The sequence below is a fragment of the Stegostoma tigrinum genome, chromosome 5 (assembly GCF_030684315.1).
Source record: "Stegostoma tigrinum isolate sSteTig4 chromosome 5, sSteTig4.hap1, whole genome shotgun sequence".
NCBI lineage: Eukaryota > Metazoa > Chordata > Chondrichthyes > Orectolobiformes > Stegostomatidae > Stegostoma > Stegostoma tigrinum.
This window is the reverse complement of record NC_081358.1, coordinates 27190241-27210478: the sequence shown is the minus strand read 5'-3', so window position 1 is coordinate 27210478 and position 20238 is coordinate 27190241. Positions and strand designations below refer to the sequence as shown.

Sequence of the window (20238 nt, the reverse complement as noted above, 5' to 3'; positions counted from 1 at the left end):
TCGTGGAGGAGGTGCTGATGTCAATCTTCACTGATTGTGGACTGTGGGTCAGGAAACTGAGGATCCAGCTGCAGAGGGCAAATCTGAGACCTAAATTTTGGAGTTTTGCGATTAATCTGGTAGGGATTATGACCTTGAAGGCAGAGTTGTGGTCTATGAGGAGGAACCTGATGTAAGAGCCTTTGTTATCCAGATGTTCCAGGAATGAGTGCAGAGCTAGGGAAATGGTGTCCGCTATGGAGTTGTTTTGCCAGGAAGCAAATTGCAGGGGGTCGAGGCAGACTGGGAGGCTAGAGTTCATGTGAGTTATGACCAGCCTCTTGAATCACTTCGTGATTGTGGAGGTCAGAGCCAGTGGGCAGTAGTTATTGAGTCACATTGCATGTGTTTTCTTTGGTACTGGGGTGATGGTCGTCTTCTTCAAGAAGGTGGATACTTCAGATTGTAGCAAGGAGAGTTGAAGATATCAGCAATACCTTCACCAGCTAGTCCGCACAGTGTCAGAGTGCACGGCTGAGTTGTTGGGATTGCTGTCCAATATGGAGAACCTGAGGCACAAGGGACAAGCTGGATGGGTGGTTGAATGCCCAAAATCTGACTGCTCACGCTCTACAAGGGAGAGGACCCTGCCAACTAACGGTGCCCAAGGCCCTGGACTTGTATCGAAGGCTGCTTTTGGAATATTTTGGAATATTTCCTACTGTATAGTTGAAAAGCTATCCATAAAACTGGTTCCAAAGTTAATGGTACAGTTTCTACTTGTGTCTGTTCTAAAATGACAATCAGAGTCTGATGGCTACCACAGGACTCTAGTTTATTGTTCTAAATAGCTTTACATCAGAAACAAGCACTAATTTCAGCATTTGGTAGTAAACCATTTTAAAAATAATGGCAGTGACTACGTTAATGGGGTATTAAGTCCACCAATAATATTTGGAAACTGCTAATGCTCCTGAAATAACTCTACTGCAACTGGGATCCCAACACCAAGTCATTCTGTATTTACACATGAAGAGTCCTTGACACTGATCCAGCTCCCTCAGGACCCATTCTCAGAGCCAACAGAACCTCTGACGCTCCTGTTCCTATCTGTCAGCCAGGGCTCCCTGAATGGACCAGATTAACAGCCCCATTCTGGGAACTCATAATCTATGAAGTCTACCTGGCTGACTTCATTACAATCATTACAGCTCTTTTATATGATTTTGTCAAGTTAAAATTAACCCCTCTATTGCTGATGCATTTTTCTCTTTGAATATGGAGGGCTGTGACTATATTCCTGACAGCAAGGAATCATAGAATCCCCACAGTATAGCAGGCAGCCATTTGGCCCATCGAGTCTACACTGACCCTTGAAAGAGCATCCCAGCTAGACCCTCTCTGTCCTTGTAATCCTGCATTTCCCATGGCTAACCCACCTACCCTGGACATTCCTGGATACTATGGGCAATTTAGCATGACTAATCCAATGACATGTTCTCCATAAACAGGGTGCATGCAACACATAGTCACTGTTGTATAAGTTTTGGTGAACAATCAAAAAGCTGCTTTGTCCTTTAGGGAGAATCCAGATGCTTCTTTGAGACATGCTGAGAATTCTGTCTCTTGTAAAAATCATTTTATTTAAATAAGTTTTTTTTCAGAAAGCGGATACAGAATCATCCCATAGAAGATAAGAAAAGACTTGCATTTATATGTTATTTTCATATCCACAAGCTGTTTCAACTTGCATTGCAACCAATTAAGTCATTTTGAACTGTAGTCACAATATGAAAAGAAAATATTTGTCTTGCAAGTTCATGCCAGACTTTTATTAAAAAAAATATTGGAATTATAATGAAGCTTGGAACAAAAAACCCCCACAGATTAGCCTACTGCACTGAAGAGCCCTCACATCATTTAGTGGCAGATTACAATCTTTAACAAAAGCAGATTATGAAGCAAGTGTAAAAATTGCATTAAAATCTTCACTTAACTATGTTGTTTCTTACTTTATTCATGTCTGTAACAATAACAGGATAAGCCAATTGTAGAAACCCCCACAGGTACAATGCCATAGCTAGTTGTTGCAGGGAGGCAAACCTGAGCTGTGTAAAAATGTTTTGGAGATAGTAGGAGATAGATAGTTTTTTTTCTGAAGAAGGGTCTAGGCCAGCTTTCCTACTCCTCTGATGCTGCTTGGCCTGCTGTGTTCATCCAGCTCTACAACTTGTTATGTCTGTGTAAAAATGTACCTTTTGAGTCATTCTCTGCTTCCTCTTGGTGCCTTGTATAATGTTAACAATACACTAGAGAGGAAGGCTCATCAAAAATAACAAATTGAGGATTTGAACTTGTCTCATACTTAAGAGTTAGTTACATGAAAACAGGATTACTTTTTAAGATATTCAATTACCAGATTGCAGTTAGACTTGATTCTCTTGCCCATACAGAACATTTAACACATTATTTCTCATGCCATTATTTCCATTATTTGAATATGATTTCCTGACTCAGTAGTATAATACATTTCACAGCCACTGGCTTTTCCCCCTACCATTTATAAATACATGCCTCATGATGCTTTACTCTTCCTCCAATCACAGCTTTCTGTTTTTCTTCATCATGATTAATTAATTTTTGCCCTCTATTTTGTAGCTTTACCAATGCATGTCTTTCCTTTTCATGAACAAATTATATTTTCTCATTCTTAGTAAAATTTAAATAGAAAACAATTTGAATATTGGAAATCTGAATAAAAGGCTGATATCCTGAAATATGCAGCAAAGGCATCAGTAACTCAAAATAGGCCACGTAAGTTACAGCTTAAGGCACAAAACCTTTTATCAAAAGAATAAAGTACAAACCATAGTTTATAAATTCCCTTCCTTATTTGTAATGGGATAAAGTACAAATTTTGTCAACAATTCCTTTTGAGTTTTGATTGATAGCCAAGCAATTTTCTTCAGAATAATAACCTGGTATAAGAAGGAAAAGTGCTACTCACCCAGGAATCTCTTTATCTTCAAAAACAGCCAGCTTCCTTCTCTCTTTATTGTACTCTGCAGTGCTTATAAAAGCAGGGCCTAGAACAGTCAAACCAAAAGTCTAAATCACAAAGCAGCATATCAGATAAGTTACAGTCTTCTATGCAAAGCAATCTCATCAAACCCAATGTTGTGTTCTGTCCCTATAGTTCTGCAAATTTATTCCCTTCAAATGCCTCTCAAGAAGACTTCAGAGAATTAATTAGAATACCTAACAAAATATGCAAATAAAGCAAACATTTTCTAGTCTAACTTTGAAAAGCAGTTTTTTTTAAATAAAACACACTGAATTAATCCCCTGACATTTACATCTGACACTAAAACTGCAGTGAGGACCCACAATAAACAAAGCCTGAGAGAAAATCACTGACTCAGCGAATGCAATAGCAAACTTCTAGATCAAAATGATCTTTGTGTCGGGCCATCGTAGAAGCAGTGGTCTATTTACTTAAAATTTCAACTATAAAAGCTACTACCACATTCACTCAATTGCATGTTCTTTCTTAGCGTTCAGCTGATAAATTCATTTCTTCCAGATCTGCTACTACCATTGTAGTAAGTTTCTGCCACTTTTTTCTTCTAATGTTAATTCATTTGTAAGAGTAAAGACTAAACCAGACAAGACTAAAAGGCTTGCCAGCTATATGATGAAGTACATTTCTTCATAATGTATATAAGAGCAGAAATAATTACAAACTCTGTAGATTCACTAACAGAAATGTTTTCCTACATTATACAGTAAATCATTGGCTGGAAAGCACAGTATGATATCCTGAGATTATAAATGGTGCCCATTAAATAGAATTAATTTCCTTGCTATGAATAATTTAATATTAATGAACAGCGTCCAGCGCTTGTCCATAGTCAAGTTTTCAAATAATCTAAAGTTATCATTATGGCTGATTATTCAGTCTATATGTTGTTACAACAGCATTGAAGAAAACAGTTACACTTTGACTTCTCCTCTTGACAGAATTCTCTAAATATCAACATATATTTATTTCCTGTCAAACGGATATCTCCACATCAAACATTATCCCTTTGGTAAATATATTGCTGCAGGCTTCAAACTGAGTTATGTTATATTATACAGAAAGGTCCACAGCAAGTGAATGCTTTCACGATTAGCGGTAACAATCATATTTCTTAGAAAACAGTTAATGCAGTGCCACATGGAGTTAACCACTGTCCTTTCACTCTGGAGATCTGGATACAAATTCAACCCTGACGAATAGAACAATAGTGGCTTGTCTCTCCCAGCTCTAGGGATCCCAACTGAAATGAGATCATGCATTTCACTACACAAAGTGGCCCGGGTGTTGGCATCATTTGGCAGATCATTTAAAACTGTAAGAATAGCTGGTGTGGGAAATTCAGCATACAATGAAAATATTTCTACATATAATTCACACATTAACTGTTGAAATAGACCATAGAACAGTAAAGCACAGGAACAGGCCCTTTGGCCCACCATGTCTGAACCGACCATGATGATATTCCAAACTAATCATGTATCTGTCAAAACGCCTCTTAAAAGTTGCTATTGTATCTGCTTTTACTACCTCCCCTGGCAACATGTTCCAGGCACCTATGACCCTCTGCATAAAAAGCTTTCCTTACACATCATCTTTAAACATATCCCTCTCTCCTTGAATCTATGCCCTCTAGTATTTGACAGTTCCACCCTGAGGAATAGACTCCACTATCCATCATATTCCATGCTTCTCATAATTTTGCATACTCCTATCAGGACGCTCCTCAGCCTTCAAAACACTAGCAAAAACAACCCAAGTTTGTCCAACCTCGCCTTATAGCTAATATACTTCAATCCAGGCAACATTCTGGTAAACCTGTGATAATGGGAACTGCAGATGCTGGTGAATCCAAGATAACAAAGTGTGGAGCTGGATGAACACAGCTGGCCAAGCAGCATCTCAGGAGCACAAAAGCTGACGCTTCGGGCCTAGACCCTTCATCAGAGAGGGGGATGGGGAGAGGAAACTGGAATAAATGGGGAGAGAGGGGGAGGCGGACCGAAAATGGAGAGAAAACAAGATAGGTAGAGAAGGTATAGGTGAGGAGGTAGGGAGGGGATAGGTCAGTCCAGGGAAGACGGACAGGTCAAGGAGGCGGGATGAGGTGGTAGATAGGAAATAGAGGTGCGGCTTGAGGTGGGAGGAAGGGATGGGTGAGAGGAAGAACAGGTTAGGGAAGCAGATACAGGCTGGGCTGGGTTTGGTATGCAGTGGGGGAAGGGGAGATTTTGAAGCTTGTGAAGTCCACATTGATACCATTGGGCTGCAGGGTTCCCAAGCGGAATATGAGTTGCTGTTCATGCAACCTTCGGGTGGCATCATTGTGGCACTGCAGGAGGCCCATGATGGACATGTTGTCTGAGGAATGGGAGGGGGAGTTGAAATGGTTCGCGACTGGGAGGTGCAGTTGTTTGTTGCGAACCGAGCGGAGGTGTTCTGCAAAGCAGTCCCCAAGCCTCCGCTTGGTTTCCTCAATGTAGAGGAAGCCACACCGGGTGCAATGGATACAATATACCACATTGGCAGATGTGCAGGTGAACATCTGCTTGATATAGAAGGTCATCTTGGGGCCTGGGTTAGGGGTGAGGGAGGAGGTGTGGGGGCAAGTGTAGCACTTCCTGCGGTTGCAGGGGAAGGTGCCGGATGTGGTGAGGTTGGAGGGGAATGTGGAGCAGACAAGGGAGTCGCGGAGAGAGTTGTCTCTCCGGAAGGCAGACAAGGGTGGAGATGGAAAAATAGCTTGGGTGGTGGGGTCGGATTGTAGATGGCGGATGTGTCGGAGGATGATACGTTGTATCCGGAGGTTGGTGGGGTGGTATGTGAGAACTAGGGGGATCCTCTTTGGGCGGTTGTGGCGGGGGCGGGGTGTGAGGGATGTGTTGCGGGAAATGCGGGAGACGCAGTCAAGGGCATTCTCGACCACTGCGGGGAGAAATTTGCGGTCCTTGAAGAACGTGGACATCTGGGATGTGCGGGAGTGGAATGCCTCATCCTGGGAGCAGATGCGGAGGAATTGGGAATAGGGGATGGAATTTTTGCAGGAGGGTGGGTGGGTGGAGGTGTATTCTAGGTAGCTGTGGGAGTCAGTGGGCTTGAAATGGACATCAGTTTCTAGCTGGTTACCTGAGATGGAGACTGAGAGGTCCAGGAAGGTGAGGGATGTGTTGGAGATGGCCCAGCTGAACTTGAGGTTGGGGTGGAAAGTGTTGGTAAAGTGGATGAACTGTTGGAGCTCCACTAGGGAGCAAGAGGCGGCGCTGATACAGTCATCAATGTAACGGAGGAAGAGGTGAATCCTACCTACCTCCCTACCTCTTCACCTATACTCTCCTCTCTACCTATCTTGTTTTCTCTCCATCTTCGGTCCACCTCCCCCTCTCTCCCTGTTTATTTCAGAACCCCCTCCGCATCCCCCTCTCTGATGAAGGGTCTAGGCCCGAAACGTCAGCTTTTGTGCTCCTGAGATGCTGCTGGGCCTGCTGTGTTCATCCAGCTTCACACTTTGTTATTCTGGTAAACCTCTTCTGCATCCTCTCCAAAGTCTTCACGCCCTTCCTATTGTGTGGCAAATAGAACTACTCACAATACTCCAAATGTCGCCTGACTGAAATCTTATACACTTGCAACATAAAAACAACTCACTGCCCTTACCAATGAAGGCAAGCACGCCATTTTGAAGTGTATGTTTTGGAAGTGTTTGATGATAACAGGGGTGATAGGCAATAGGAAAATTTTCTATTACCCCAATTTTTCTCATTTCAAGGAATAAAAGAAAATAATAATGTCAATTTGCAAAAGTCAAAATAGGTTTTCTTAAATGTCCTTTCAGAATTTTCTGATATGAATGTAATCTTTAAACAAAGCAAATCAATGTCAAAAATACTACATACATTGAGACTGAGCTTATGAGAATAAATCTAATGCATCTATACCATAGGACTGTCCACAATGTACACCCTGGTAAGTCATATACTCCAGGCAGCCTGCTCGTTCTTCCAGTGCTGGACAAGGGTCTCCATGATTCACAGGCTGTTGTTCAACGTGACGCCGTCGAATCCGCACAGTAGGCTGGCATTGGTTAGCGCAGCCACTCCACTGACTCCATTGACTCACGACACATGGACTGGCTGGAAACAAGAACACAGCATGACTTTGCAATGTTTACCCCAGGTTTGTGGTCATACTCCTACAGCAAAGATTTTAGGCTTATAGAAGTTTATACAATCACGAGGGATGCCGATAGGGTTAATGGTAGGAGTCTTTTCCCTATGATGAGGGATTTCAAGACTAGAGGGCACAGGTTCAAGGTGAAAAGAGAGAGATTTTTACATACACAGAGTGGTTTGCATGTGGGATGAACTTCCTGAGGAAGTGGTGGAGTTGGGCACAATTACATTTAAAAGACACTTAGATAAGTACACGACTAGGAAAGTTTTGGAGGGATATGGACCAGGAGCAGGCAGGTGGGAATAGATCAGTTTGAGATTACGTTCCGCATGGACTGAGTGGACCAAATGGTCTGTTTCCGTGCTGTATTGCTCAATGTCATCTATCACATTAAAGTATGCACCTCTAATTAATTTACAGCTTGATCCTTGATTTTGTATATACCGATCATCTGTGCAGATTTCGTATCTGAAAATTATCCCTCCATTAAATTCCAAACTGACCGTATTCTTGATTCTGACATAGAGGTAAACATATTGCTTCAGAAAAATTGTGTTAACTGTGAAGATGGCTTCAGCATTCCAGGAAAATTATCAATTGTTGCGCTGAGCTATTTCTGCTTAGCTGTATCTCAAATGCTTATTTATATTGTGAATCAATCAGATGGATAAGGGGACATGTCAAAAAATGTTGATTATCTTCAAGACATCTGCTTTCTATTGTTGATGATAATGGGACTATTCCGTCCACAGACTGATTATGTAATAATTTCCGAACCCAAAATGAGTTTTTGTGGTTCATGCACAGACATAATTGTGTTTTATTTCTGCTGTAAAATACAATCTATTGTTGTTTAAAGCCCAGACCAAATTAATAAATGCAAAATTATCTGACACTGAATTGGATCATGCGTGACTCCAGAAAAATCTCAGTGATACACAGAAAATTCACTCACTGATTCATTTATTTATTACTGTAAAGCCACAGGTCCAGGTTTTGACCCTAGAGGCAACTCATCAGTCACAGAAGACATAAAGATAAAAAGTAATAAATTTTAAGAGGAGATGGGAGTTAAGTGAAAGAGCAGTGGAGAAGCTGCCCACCATATTAGAGCTTAAGAGTCTTTTTTATGCCTGTAAAATTTCCATGAACTATCCAATTCCCAATCACCAGCTGACAACATTTGAGTTCAAGCGCCAGATGGAATTTTAGTATAGATTTACAACCCTCTGTCTTTATAGTCAACTATACCCACTCAATAAATAAAATGTACTTTTTTGATTAATTCATGTTTGTAACTGAGGACAGCAAACTTACTTAACTGTTAAGCATGCTGGCCAAAAGAGCACATATTAAATGTAATTAATATCTGAAGATTCATGATTTTGTGAGTCATCAGTTTCATATTAAGATCTCTGAAGGCCCATGTGGAAAAGTTTCATGGTGCTAAGTGGGGACAAAAGTAATAATGTAAAATTGAAATCTCTAATAATTTTTGTGAGGACACAGTATTCTTAATTTCCCTTCTTTCATTCCACCACTGCTACCTATCCTCCAACCCATCAAATTATGCTGTGCTGTAATTCCAAGGCTAAAAGTACAATTTTACTCTTCTTTGTGACGAGAAGTCAGACCTGTACCCAGTGCTTAGAAAAGCATTAAACAGTTAAGGGAAGATTAAGGAAAAATTGGAAAAATTATTCTTAACGTCATGATTCTAATTTTCCTATTTAACTGCATTTTTCCAATTTCCTTGCCATCGCCCACATCCCACCAGTGAGGTGATAATGCCCAAAACATCAGCAGGCAGCTACAGCAAGTAGCAGGCAGACAAATGGAATATTGGTCTTTGTTGTAATGGGGTAGAGGGTTTTGGGAGGGCGGAGGTAGAGTCTGAAAATAAGAAATTCTGAAAATGTACAGAGTGTTGGTGGAGAGTATTGGGCATCTTAACTAAGGCAGGAGATATCTGCATTTCAGGGAAGTATGCTTCCTTGAATGAGGTGCTTATTTAAAAAAAAGAAATCACGTCTGATCTGATTGCAGCCTTAACTCCACATTCCCATTTACTCCTAATAACATATCACTCCCTTTCTTATTGAGAAACTATCTATACTTTATGTATTATATAATATCATACTATGTATGAATATTTATCTAATACTGGTGCTATGACTCTTGCTAAATCTTTGTGGCTAGTTTACTTCCAGTCAATTTTTAATGCTTCATCCCTTTGACTGTAGAGTGAAAGATCTGACCATGACAACAACCAAATTATTGTAATTCTGTTTCTAGGAGAGAGAATTGAAATATGTTATCTCATTGGAGACTGGGGATTTTTCAGCCATTTTGACAAGTTTGAAAGATTGTCAAGCTCCATCTACAAAACTCAAGCTGTCATGTTCCATTATAATGATTCAAAGTACAGCTGCAACTCACTGTTGCTGTCTAGCTGCTCTGTTTATCCCATGGGCAAATACCTCTTAAACACATTCTTAATGCAGCTTACTGCCGTCATGTTATTTAACCTGTGCTAGTTCTCTGCTTTGATTTTCATACATAAAACAATAACCTCCAAAGTAATGAAATTACCAATCATATCAAAAATCAAATAAGCACAACCTCACTGAAGGAAAAAATGGAAGTCATGAAGAAGGAAATGATGAAATGTTTCGACATGTGTAGATAGGGTCTGAATTATGATCTTCTTAGGAGTGGAGGATATCTTCTCTCTAATTTTCTCCTTCAAGTATTAAAAAGAAACATGTATCTGGGGAGAGAAAGTAGAAAGTTAAAGTTTTGAGCCTAGTGACCCTTCTTCAGACCCCTCTCCAGTTCTGAAGAAGGACCACCGGACTTTGAATGTTAACTCGGCTTTCTCTCCACAGGTGATACCAGGCATGCTAAGTTTCTCCAGCAATTTCTGTTTCTGTTTCAGATTTCTAGCATTCGCAATTTCTTTGTTTTATTAAAAGGAAGGATACCTTGTCCTTACGTCAAGGTTCTAGATTACAAGTCTAAACTTCTAGGATTTGACAGAATTTTTACATTTTACTGTAACATAGTCCTTTGGAAGGGGCATACAATTGAAAGCATCAATAATTTCAAGTTCTAACATTACTGAGTTTTGTAAAAGAGAAAAGTGCTCAAAACACAAAGATTTATTTGTATCTCAAGAATTCAGAAAACCATTAGACGTAAGGTGAAGCCATCAGAATCCGGTTTCAGTTTGATTTATAGTAAGAGTTTTAAATAGTGGACAGACCTGGAGAAGATTACCTGTAAAGATAGGAAAATAATAATAATTGTACAGTATTGGGATTGGACTGTTTGGGTACATGGTTCAAGTTTGCTTACTTGTTGCAGATTACAAATTTGCAGATTTTGAAACAGTTATAGAAAATAACGAGAAGCCAAGGGGTTCCGGTTCATACTAAATGTTATGCACCTTTATGGGTCAAGCTGCATCGTTATCAGTTTTTGATTAGGGACAAAACTGTTCTGATGAGCAATCTAAGACTGCTAGTCCCTAAGAATGACTGTCAAAAGTGTGTACTAAAGTCAAATATTTATCTGAAGTGTCCAGTCAATTGCAAAATGCAATTATTATAAGTACAGCAGGGAAAGCCACTGGAAAATATAACAACTGGATGAATGCATAGTATGTCCGGAGGTCAGGCTGATGAACAGGGAACATGAAGTACAAAAATAGAAAGCAAGAAAATGCAGTGTAAGCTCAAACAGTGGAAATAATCAGCAAAATTGTCAAATTTTAGGCTATATATACATTTATTTAATTTTTAAAGTATCCCTACCGCATGTCATGCTCCTTTAGAAAGGTAAAGAAACATCCTCCTCATCAGCTGATCTCCCATAAGAAACTTTGACATCATTGATCTACACTCCCGAGCATTTGTTTCTAACAAAGACAAGAAATGTTTCAAAATTGCTTTTCCTGATACCTTTGAATCTATTCTTAAATCTTGGTGCCCTAACTTTACTTCAAAGCCTCATTTCACTATCTTTACTTTAGCCTTTTAAATCTTATTAGAAGACACCTTTTTCAGTAAATATCCATCTATATGATAGAACTCGTCTCCTAATTGGCAGGACTGTGGGCACCCTAAATTCTCTCCAGTTTTGGCATCCTGTTGTTTGGTATTTTTTATAGACTTACTTTTAGTTTATTCATTGTCACTAAGACTTTCTAATCGTATGGGCTTCTGCTCCTGGCAGTATTCTTTGTTTGTATTATATTTCTTGATTTTGCTAAACTACATCCTCTATCTTGCCTTCCAACTGTTTCTGGTCTGATATTGTTTGACGTCCTCCTCCTATTAATAGGATTCTTTTCATCTCTCTGTCAGTACTTACTAGGGATGTGCATTTGCTCCCAGAGTCCATTGTTTGAGGTTACACTGCATTTTCTTGCATTCCATTTTTTAACTTCATGTCCCCAATTCATCAGCCTGACCTCCTGACATCTTATGCATTCATCCAGCTGTTACATTTTCCAGTGGCTTTCCCTGCTATGCTTATATTAGTTGCATTTTGCAATTGACTGAACACTTCAGATAAATATTTGACTTTAGTACACACTTTTGACAGTTGTTCTTATGGAGTAGCAATCTTAGATTGCTCATCAGAACAGTTTTGTCCCTAATCAGAAACTGTTAAAGGTGCAGCTTGATCCATAAAGCTGCATAAAATTTGGTCCGAACCGGAACCCCTTGGCTTCTCGTTATTTTCTATAACTGTTTCAAAATCTGCAAATTTGTAATCTACATCAAGCAAGCAAACTTGAACCATGTACTCAAACAGTCCAATCCTAACACTGTACAATTATTATTATTTTTCTATCTTTACAGGTAATCTTCTCCAGGTCTGTCCACTATTTAAAACTCTTATTATAAATCAAACTGAAACCGGATTCTGGTGGCTTCACCTTATGTTTAATGGCTTTCTGAATTCTCGAGATACAAATAAATCTTTGTGTTTTTTTAACTATATTAGATCCCATTCCCAAGTAAGGACAAAAAGAAGGTCTGAGCAGGCCAGAGTCTTCCAAGTGCCGAACCACAGAGGATGCCTGAGAGAGTTCTCTGAGGAAGGCAGGCAAAGAAATCAGTAGGCTTCCTCAAGCTGCTGAAGTGACACCAAGATTTAGCAGTTAGAAAAGAAGGATTAAAGATACTAACTTTATTTTGGACATACAGGTATCAATCTTCCTTACCATCTTGACACTTGCACAAACGTAGTATATTATACGACCGTCCTGTGGTCTCTTTCAATCTGTTAACATTTCTGAGTTAATGGGAACTGCAGATGCTGGAGAATTCCAAGATAATAAAATGTGAGGCTGGATGAACACAGCAGGCCAAGCAGCATCTCAGGAGCACAAATTTCTGAGTGTTTTGTTTCTCCGTTAGTTACCCTGACGGTCACCATGATGTTCACATATGCACCACGTGGTGCAGTGCAAACAGCATTGAGGCATTCTCTGCTACCCTCTGGCAGGAACATTGGATCTAAAAAATAGGAACTTAAGCTAGATGTTTTACTTGTAAGAGTCAATCAGCATAGTTCTAAATCCCCATAACAGATGAATTGTTAGCCACTGCCATGCCCCCAAACTGTCCTACAGCAGACCCTAATTTGCTGATTGTCTCGGATTTTCGCTGCCACTGGGTCAACACCTTTTTCCACTGGGTCCATGAGGTGCTTGGTGTGCAAGGTCCACCCTACGTTAAAAGAATCCACACTCAGACATCTTCCATCCCAAACACTGCCCCAAATCTCACTGTGGGCTTCCTCATATCTGGAGGCACAAAGCACATGATTTTCAGTGTGCAACAAATTCAAGAGAAGTGTAGGGAACAGCACTGGCCTCTGTATTCTTTGATCTCAGAAACACCTTTGACTTTGTCAACTGTGACAGACTGTGGAATATTATCTTCAAATTCAGGTCTCTCTAGAAACTTGTCAGCCTTCTCCATCTACTTCATGAGGACATGCAAATCATGATCCCCACCAACGGATACACCACAGTTGGAGGGATGAAGCAAGACTATGCCATTGCACCAGGGTGTCTTTCGTTTTTCTTGCCCAACACTCAACACCATTTCCACGAAGCTCTCCAGCGGAAAGGAACTAATCTATTGGATGAGCAGGAAACTGTTCCATCTTTGACACTTCCAGGCTAGAACCATGACCACCCCAACTTCTGTCATCAAATTGCAGTCTACAGAGGCCAAGCTCACTCAGAGGCCTTCAAACCATTGCTATGCATTCACCAAGGTGTATGAAAGAATGGGCCTCAGACCAAACATCTGGAAAACAAAGGTTTTCTAACAGTCCACTCCTGCCATGTAACACCGTACCCCCAATCATCAGAATCCACAGTGAGCCCCTAGACAACGTGGCTAATTTTGCATAGCTTGGGAACTTCCTCTCAATGCAAGCTGACATTGAGGATGAAATCCAACATTGATTCCAGTGTGTTATTGCAGCCTTTGGATGCCAGGGGAATAGAGTAAAGTCCGAAACCTTTAACCTACCACCAAGTTTATGGTCTACAGAGCAGCTCTGATCCCTATCCTCGGGTATGCATCAAAAACATGTGCAACAGACATCTCAAATTCCTACAGAGTTATCACTGGCACTGCCTTTGCAAAATCTTGCAAATCCACAGGCAGGTTGTGTGTACAAATGTGATTGTCCTTTCCCAGGCCAATATTCCCAAGTATCGAGGCCTTGGTCATGCATGACTAGATACAAAGGGCAGGCCACACTGGCTGCATGCCAGACACAAGACTCCCTAAACAATTGCTCTACTCTGAGATCCACAATGATAGGTAATCACTCGAAGGATAGTGGAAAAGCTACAAGGATGCCCTTAAAGCCTCCATAAACAAATGTTGTATTCCCACCAACACATAGGAATTTCTTGCCGTGGGGAAGAAGCATTGTAAAGGTGCCAACCACTTCGAGCATCACTGTATGGAGCAGATGAAGCACAAGCAGCTGCAAAAGCACACGGAATCCAGATTGCTTCACCTACCTGCCTCCTCAAACATGACCTCCCCCAACTGTGGCAAAGTCTGTGACTTGAGAATTGGACTTTCAGACCCAGAAGAACCCATCCCAGCTAGAGTGGAAGCAAGTCATTCTGAAGCTTGAGATTCGTGAAAGAAGGAGGAGAAGATGAATGTCAGTTGAAAACTGAGCTTTGAGTCAGATAAGCATAGGCCCCATGCGATCTTAAATATCTTTATACTGGTGTTCTGGTCAGGAAACTGAACAGGAGATTATGGTGCAAAGAAGAAAAATACACAATAATGACAAAGTATTCTAATATTTTAAAGGTATAAAATAAGCATTCATAAGAGAAGAAAAATACACAATAATGACAAAGTATTCTAATATTTTAAAGGTATAAAATAAGCATTCTCTTGAGAGCAGCAACATTTAGTTCAGATTGTTGATATATGTTAATACAAAGTCACTCACCCTCAAATCTAGCCACTATCAGGTTCTCTCAGACTTCTCTGACTCACTCCGGCTGCTGCAGCATCGTTTTCGTCAGTGCTATCTCTGTTAGCATCGCCATCAGACTCACCTGCATCCTAGTCTGAGGAGACAGGTAATCAGTTCACCTTCCTCACTGCCCCAAATTCACACCCTGTCCATGTCTTGTTTGGGAATGTGCACTGATTCTCAAGCTCCATTACTCCTTGGACTGCCACAAAAGTTAATGATTTAATTAAAGTACACAAAGTTCCCAATTTACCTGTCTGATCGAAACAGATCAACAGAAAACATGGACCAGGATCCCGTACTCAACAACAATTACTACTTGCTACAGTTAATTCTAATCACTAGCAAACAGCTATCCACATTACCAGTTAAAACTCTAACCCCATTTTAGAACTCTTACACGCACATGCAGGCGAACAAAAAATTGCTGAAGGAATTCTACAGGTCCGGTAGCATCTATGGACAGAAAGCAAATTCAGCATTTTGGTGTTCTTAAGAAGGGTCACTGGACCACAACTACAGTTTTCTTTTGTTTAGTAAAGAAATTGATGTTGTGGATGGAGGAAAAAGTACTACGGAAACACCATAAAATAGCACTATAGTGATTGTGAAGCGGTTACACAGCTGGATCTTATAGAATATGAGTTCCCTGATTAGGGCTATTAATCTGGGCCAATCAAAGAGCCCTGGCTTACATATAAAAAGGGGTGAGTGTCAGGGATACTGACACTCTGGTGCCTGAAAGGGGCAGTACCAAAGTTGCGGACAGTTCTGGTGTAAATAAAGAGTGTCTTGGTGATGGATGCCAGCCTCTGTAGAGTTATTTCAAGCACCAGTCTGGAGGCTTTGATAAACTGTTCTTTTTTCTTCCCTTCTGGTCTCTGATTCCTTCCTTCCAGATTCTCAACTCTTTTCCAAAGACACAGGAAATTTACACATTACCTAAAGGTTCATCCAATAGTACTTCTCAGTTTCTGTTTTAATTTCCCTCAGTCATTTGTGCAGGAACACATACAAACAGATCACATGTGCTTTATCTGTGAGGATTTCTTTTGGGAAACAATTCGGAATAGAGATGCCACTTGTATTTTTTTTTCATGTCTTTCCCCTGCCTCTTTGCCCCTGTTATCACAGGAAATGGTCTTTGCCTCTCTTCTGGTGCTGCTCTGTCCTTTTTCAACATCCCGACATGACTATTGGCCATTTCACTATTTCCCTTGATACTCCTGCTGTTGCCTGGAATTCTCTTCTCGCCGTTAGACTCACACCACCCCTTATTCAATTCAGCTGCTCATTCTGTTTCCACATCCCCACTCTAGGAGTTAGGCGTGTTAGTTGGGTGAGGTTATGGAGGTGGTGTCGGTGACAGACTTGAGTCTGGTTGGGAGGTATTGGTCAGAGTGATCTTGGGAGACAGTCAGGTTGGGATGTGTTGGGTGTTGAGCAGGTCACCATGAAGGAAAGGTTAGTTGGGTTGAGTTGGAGGGGAGTGATTGTGCCTGGAAGGGACAGTCCAGTCCGATCAAAGGACTTGATTGGCAGGGATCAATTTTGGGTGATAGTCAGTTACACTGGCTAATCTAAAGGTTACACCAGCCATTAATCATCGTAATATCTGCAATGTAATTATCTGGACAAGTTACTCTTATCTGACCCAAGCCTTTGATACTGAGCTCAGAGTCAGGGTCATAGGTGGAAGGCCCAGGATGGCAGAAATCAGCCCTTCTGAACTTAAAAATTCCTAGGATCTTTCAGAAGTACAAGTGCATCAGGACTTCTGCAAAGTCTTGACACACATCTTCTAACTTGATTTCTAATGTGATATTAAAAGTTTTGGATCACTATTAGTCTTCACGTAAAATTTTTCAATACTTTCAGTCAACACGCCAGATTTTGATGGAAACCAAAAGAGCTGTGCATGCTGTTAATCAGAAACAAAAACAGAAGTTGCTGAAAAAACTCACCAGGTCAAAAGCATCTTTGAAGAGAAATCAGAGTTACCATTTTAGGTCCGGTGAGCCCCTCAGTTCTGAGGAAGGGTCATCGAACCTGAAACGTTAACTCTGATTTCTCTTCACAGATGCTGCCAGACCAGCTGTGCTTTTCCAGCAACTTCAGATTTAGATGGAATCCTTCTTTATAAAGTTTTCTTTATTCTAGCTTGTTTTAGACCCTGAAACTGCTTGAATACGGAATACACCCACCCCCCATATATAACTATTTTCCCTGAGATGTTTATCTCCTAGACAACGTGGTCATATGATTAAGAGATAACAAGGTGTAGAGCTGGATGAACACAGCAGGCCAAGCAGCATCAGAGGAGCAGGAAGGCTGATGTTTCGGGTCTAGACCCTTCTCCAGAAGGGACCATCAATCCTTCTTCACAAAAGCACAATAGGCATCTCACTCCAAACCTTTACACAACTGTAACATTCTTAGTATTCTTATATCACAATCCCCAGGCATTGCATTAAATATTGGTCTGAGACGGAACTAGCCTCATCAGAGACTAATTAACGTTGAGAGATTTTGTCAATTGTGCTGGTTCAGACAGACACTTCAAATCGCACTTAATGTCCCAGGTATGCAGACATATTTGGCCACTGTGTAAGTGTTTCTACATCTCAACAAAAAAATTAATTCAGTCAGAAATTGGCTAGTATGCATTGATGAAACTATTAAATGGTACGACATAACTTTTAAAAGTTCAATGTTTTCTGATTATTCACAGGACTATTGAGGGCAGCACGATGGCTCAATAGTTAACACATCTGCCTCACAGCACCAGGGACCTGGGTTTGATTCCAGCCATAGGCGACTATCTGTGTGGAGTTTGCACATTCTCCCTGTGTCTGCACGGGTTTCGTCTTGGTGCTCCAGTTTTCTCCCGCAGTCCAAAGATGTGTAGGGTAGGTGGATTGGCCATGCTAAATTATCCATAGTGCCCAAGGATGTTTAGGTTATGTAAGTCAGACACAGAAAATGTAGGGAAATGGTCCAGGTGAGATGCTCTTCAGTGGGGCAGTGTGGACTTGTTGGGCCAACTGGCCTGTTTCCACACTCTAGGGATCCTGTATTCAGGATTATTGACTGAGCATGTTTATTCAAGACCTTAGTTTGTTGATAAACCTATTGTTTGTTGTGCCAATTATACTGATTTTCAGCTGGAACTGTACTGATTAACATTCTTAAATATATTAAGGAATATTATTTTAAGTTTCATTACAATGTCCAGCTGTACCAGTTTCTGGAAGATTTTATGGTTGTAGCTATGAAATAAACTTTAATAGCATATTAAACTGTAGCCCTAGTTATCTCCAACACAGAAATGAACTTTCTTTATAAAATCTGCCCAGATGATTCATACAAAGTACAGTTCTCACTTCACGAGTTACACAGCATTTGGCTTCAAATCAAAATGGATATGCATTAATCCCTCCAGGGAGTCTCATGCCAGTTCCTTAACAATCAGATCAAAACTTGACGCTGGATTTATACAACTGAAGGATTGGTCTGAAGAGGTAAGTGCCTTGCAGGAATACTACAGTGTTAATATAAACCAAATAAAAGTGGGCATTTAGAGTCATGGAGATCTACAGCACTAATAAAGGCCCTTCAGCCCATCACATCAGCTGGTCAGCTATTCCAATTCCATTTTCTAGCTTTTAGCCTATTACCTTGGCATTATAAGTGCATATCTAAATACTTCTTACATGTTATAAGGGTTTCTGCCTCTACCACCGGGCAGTGAATTCCAGACTCCTACCACCATCTGCATGATAGTTTTCCCTCATCTTCTAAATCGTTTTGACTTGAATAAATCAGTGAAGCGAATAACCAAAAGACGGTGATGAGATGTAGTAGAAATCTCAGTCAGAATGCACGCTCCTCTCTTTCCCGGTAATGATGATGTTGGAAGGAAAACATTTTCCAGCTGTTGTATTATTCAATAATTGCAACTCCAGATTTTATGAACGGATTATATCGGTAATATTACTATCACAGCCATTTAGAGTAATATTTGACACCAATTTTCACACCTTCCCGTGAGAAATATGATTTTGATTAATGCAGTATTATACAAACTGTCACATTTTAAGAACACACACTTTAGCCATCGTCTTAATTTTCAGCTGACTGCCATTTTAAGGCAGTTTCTCCACATATCTGTTTAAAACCTTATATGCATAGCATTGCAAATGGCACTGTTTATCACAAATCAAAATAAAAAAGTTTCGGACGTCTTATAAATATTTTATACAAATAAAGCAAAAATTTCAAACCTTCGATAGAATTCGACAGATGATACGTTAAGAGAGGTGCAAAGTTATATCGGACTCGAAATATTAACCCAGTTTCTCTCTCCACAAATGCTGCCGGTCCTGCCGAGTTTCTCGAGCACTGCTTTTAGTTCAAATCTACATCTAGAGTATTTTGCTTATACTTTACTTTGTGTCTGTTCCAAATGGTCAAATGATATCCCGTCTCAGTTGATTAAAAAAATTCGTGCCTACAACAAGAACCAGTAAAATGTGTAACTCACGCATTTTCGTTTGCTTGAGATGGGATAGAACACTAACTTTTGAGAGTTTGTAAATTAATATGTCACGGTGATATATATTACGATACTTTAAATTAGTGCATTTTGAAAAATGTAACCGTGAAATCAAAACATTTTTTGCTATTTCAGCCCATTCTTTCCTACATTCGAGAACGAACTATCGCGATGAGCTACATCCAAACTGACTGTATTCGGAGGACACATAAAATCCACTGTGAATGCGCCATGCCGAGCTCTGCTTTACCTGGACATGCCTCGATGTAATCGTAACAACAGTCACCGATACTTCTACAGGCTTGGTCGCAGTAACAGGTCCCGAAAACCCTGTTCATACTCCAACCAATGCTACTGCATCTGTGGTCCCTGCCGTTGCAGCATTTGTGAGATTCGGAGCATCCCGCTTCAGCAATATCCGAAAGCCACAGTAATCCGGCCAAGAGAAGCAAGCTCACCGGTAAACTTCCCATCGTAACACAGCACCGCAAGCGTGGGAGGTGGCGCAATTAACTGGCTTCTACTGCCTGTATTACAGAGGCGATACTTAGGGCGGCTTCTTTCCAAACAGAAAACCGTTTCAAAATAATATCCCTTTTAAAAAATGTTTATAGTGTTCCTTAATCTTCTCAAAAGCAGCTCCAGGAGAAAGAACTTTGCCAGACTCGATCTTTACTCGCAAGGGATGAAATTAAAATATAAGAAATTATGACCTTTTCCAGTCTTAGGTGTGAACCAAAAGCGTCCGGAATGGTAGTCCTGTTTAGAAATAGAGTGAGATTGCCCATGTGATGATTAGATGTGACTTGTTTCTAATGATGCCAGTGAATACATGAGAAAGATCACACAATCTCTCTCCACTCAGCCAGAACGGCCAGCCCTAGCGTCGCTCCAGCGCCGTTCTAACACTACCCAAAGG

The 20238-nt window shown here is 40.5% G+C and overlaps 1 protein-coding gene across 1 annotated transcript in view; it reads right to left on the bottom strand.

Annotated features, from left to right (window-relative positions):
• Positions 1-20238, bottom strand: part of LOC125451440 (somatomedin-B and thrombospondin type-1 domain-containing protein) — a 30045-nt gene extending 9807 nt beyond the window's left edge. Inside the window, exons 1-3 of the mRNA XM_048528513.2 lie at positions 19570-20238; positions 6994-7188; positions 2987-3065 (exon numbers count right to left, since the gene is read on the bottom strand). Of these exons, the coding sequence (XP_048384470.1) occupies positions 2987-3065; positions 6994-7188; positions 19570-19792 (497 nt within the window). The 5' untranslated portion in view covers positions 19793-20238. The remainder of the gene's footprint in view (positions 1-2986; positions 3066-6993; positions 7189-19569) is intronic.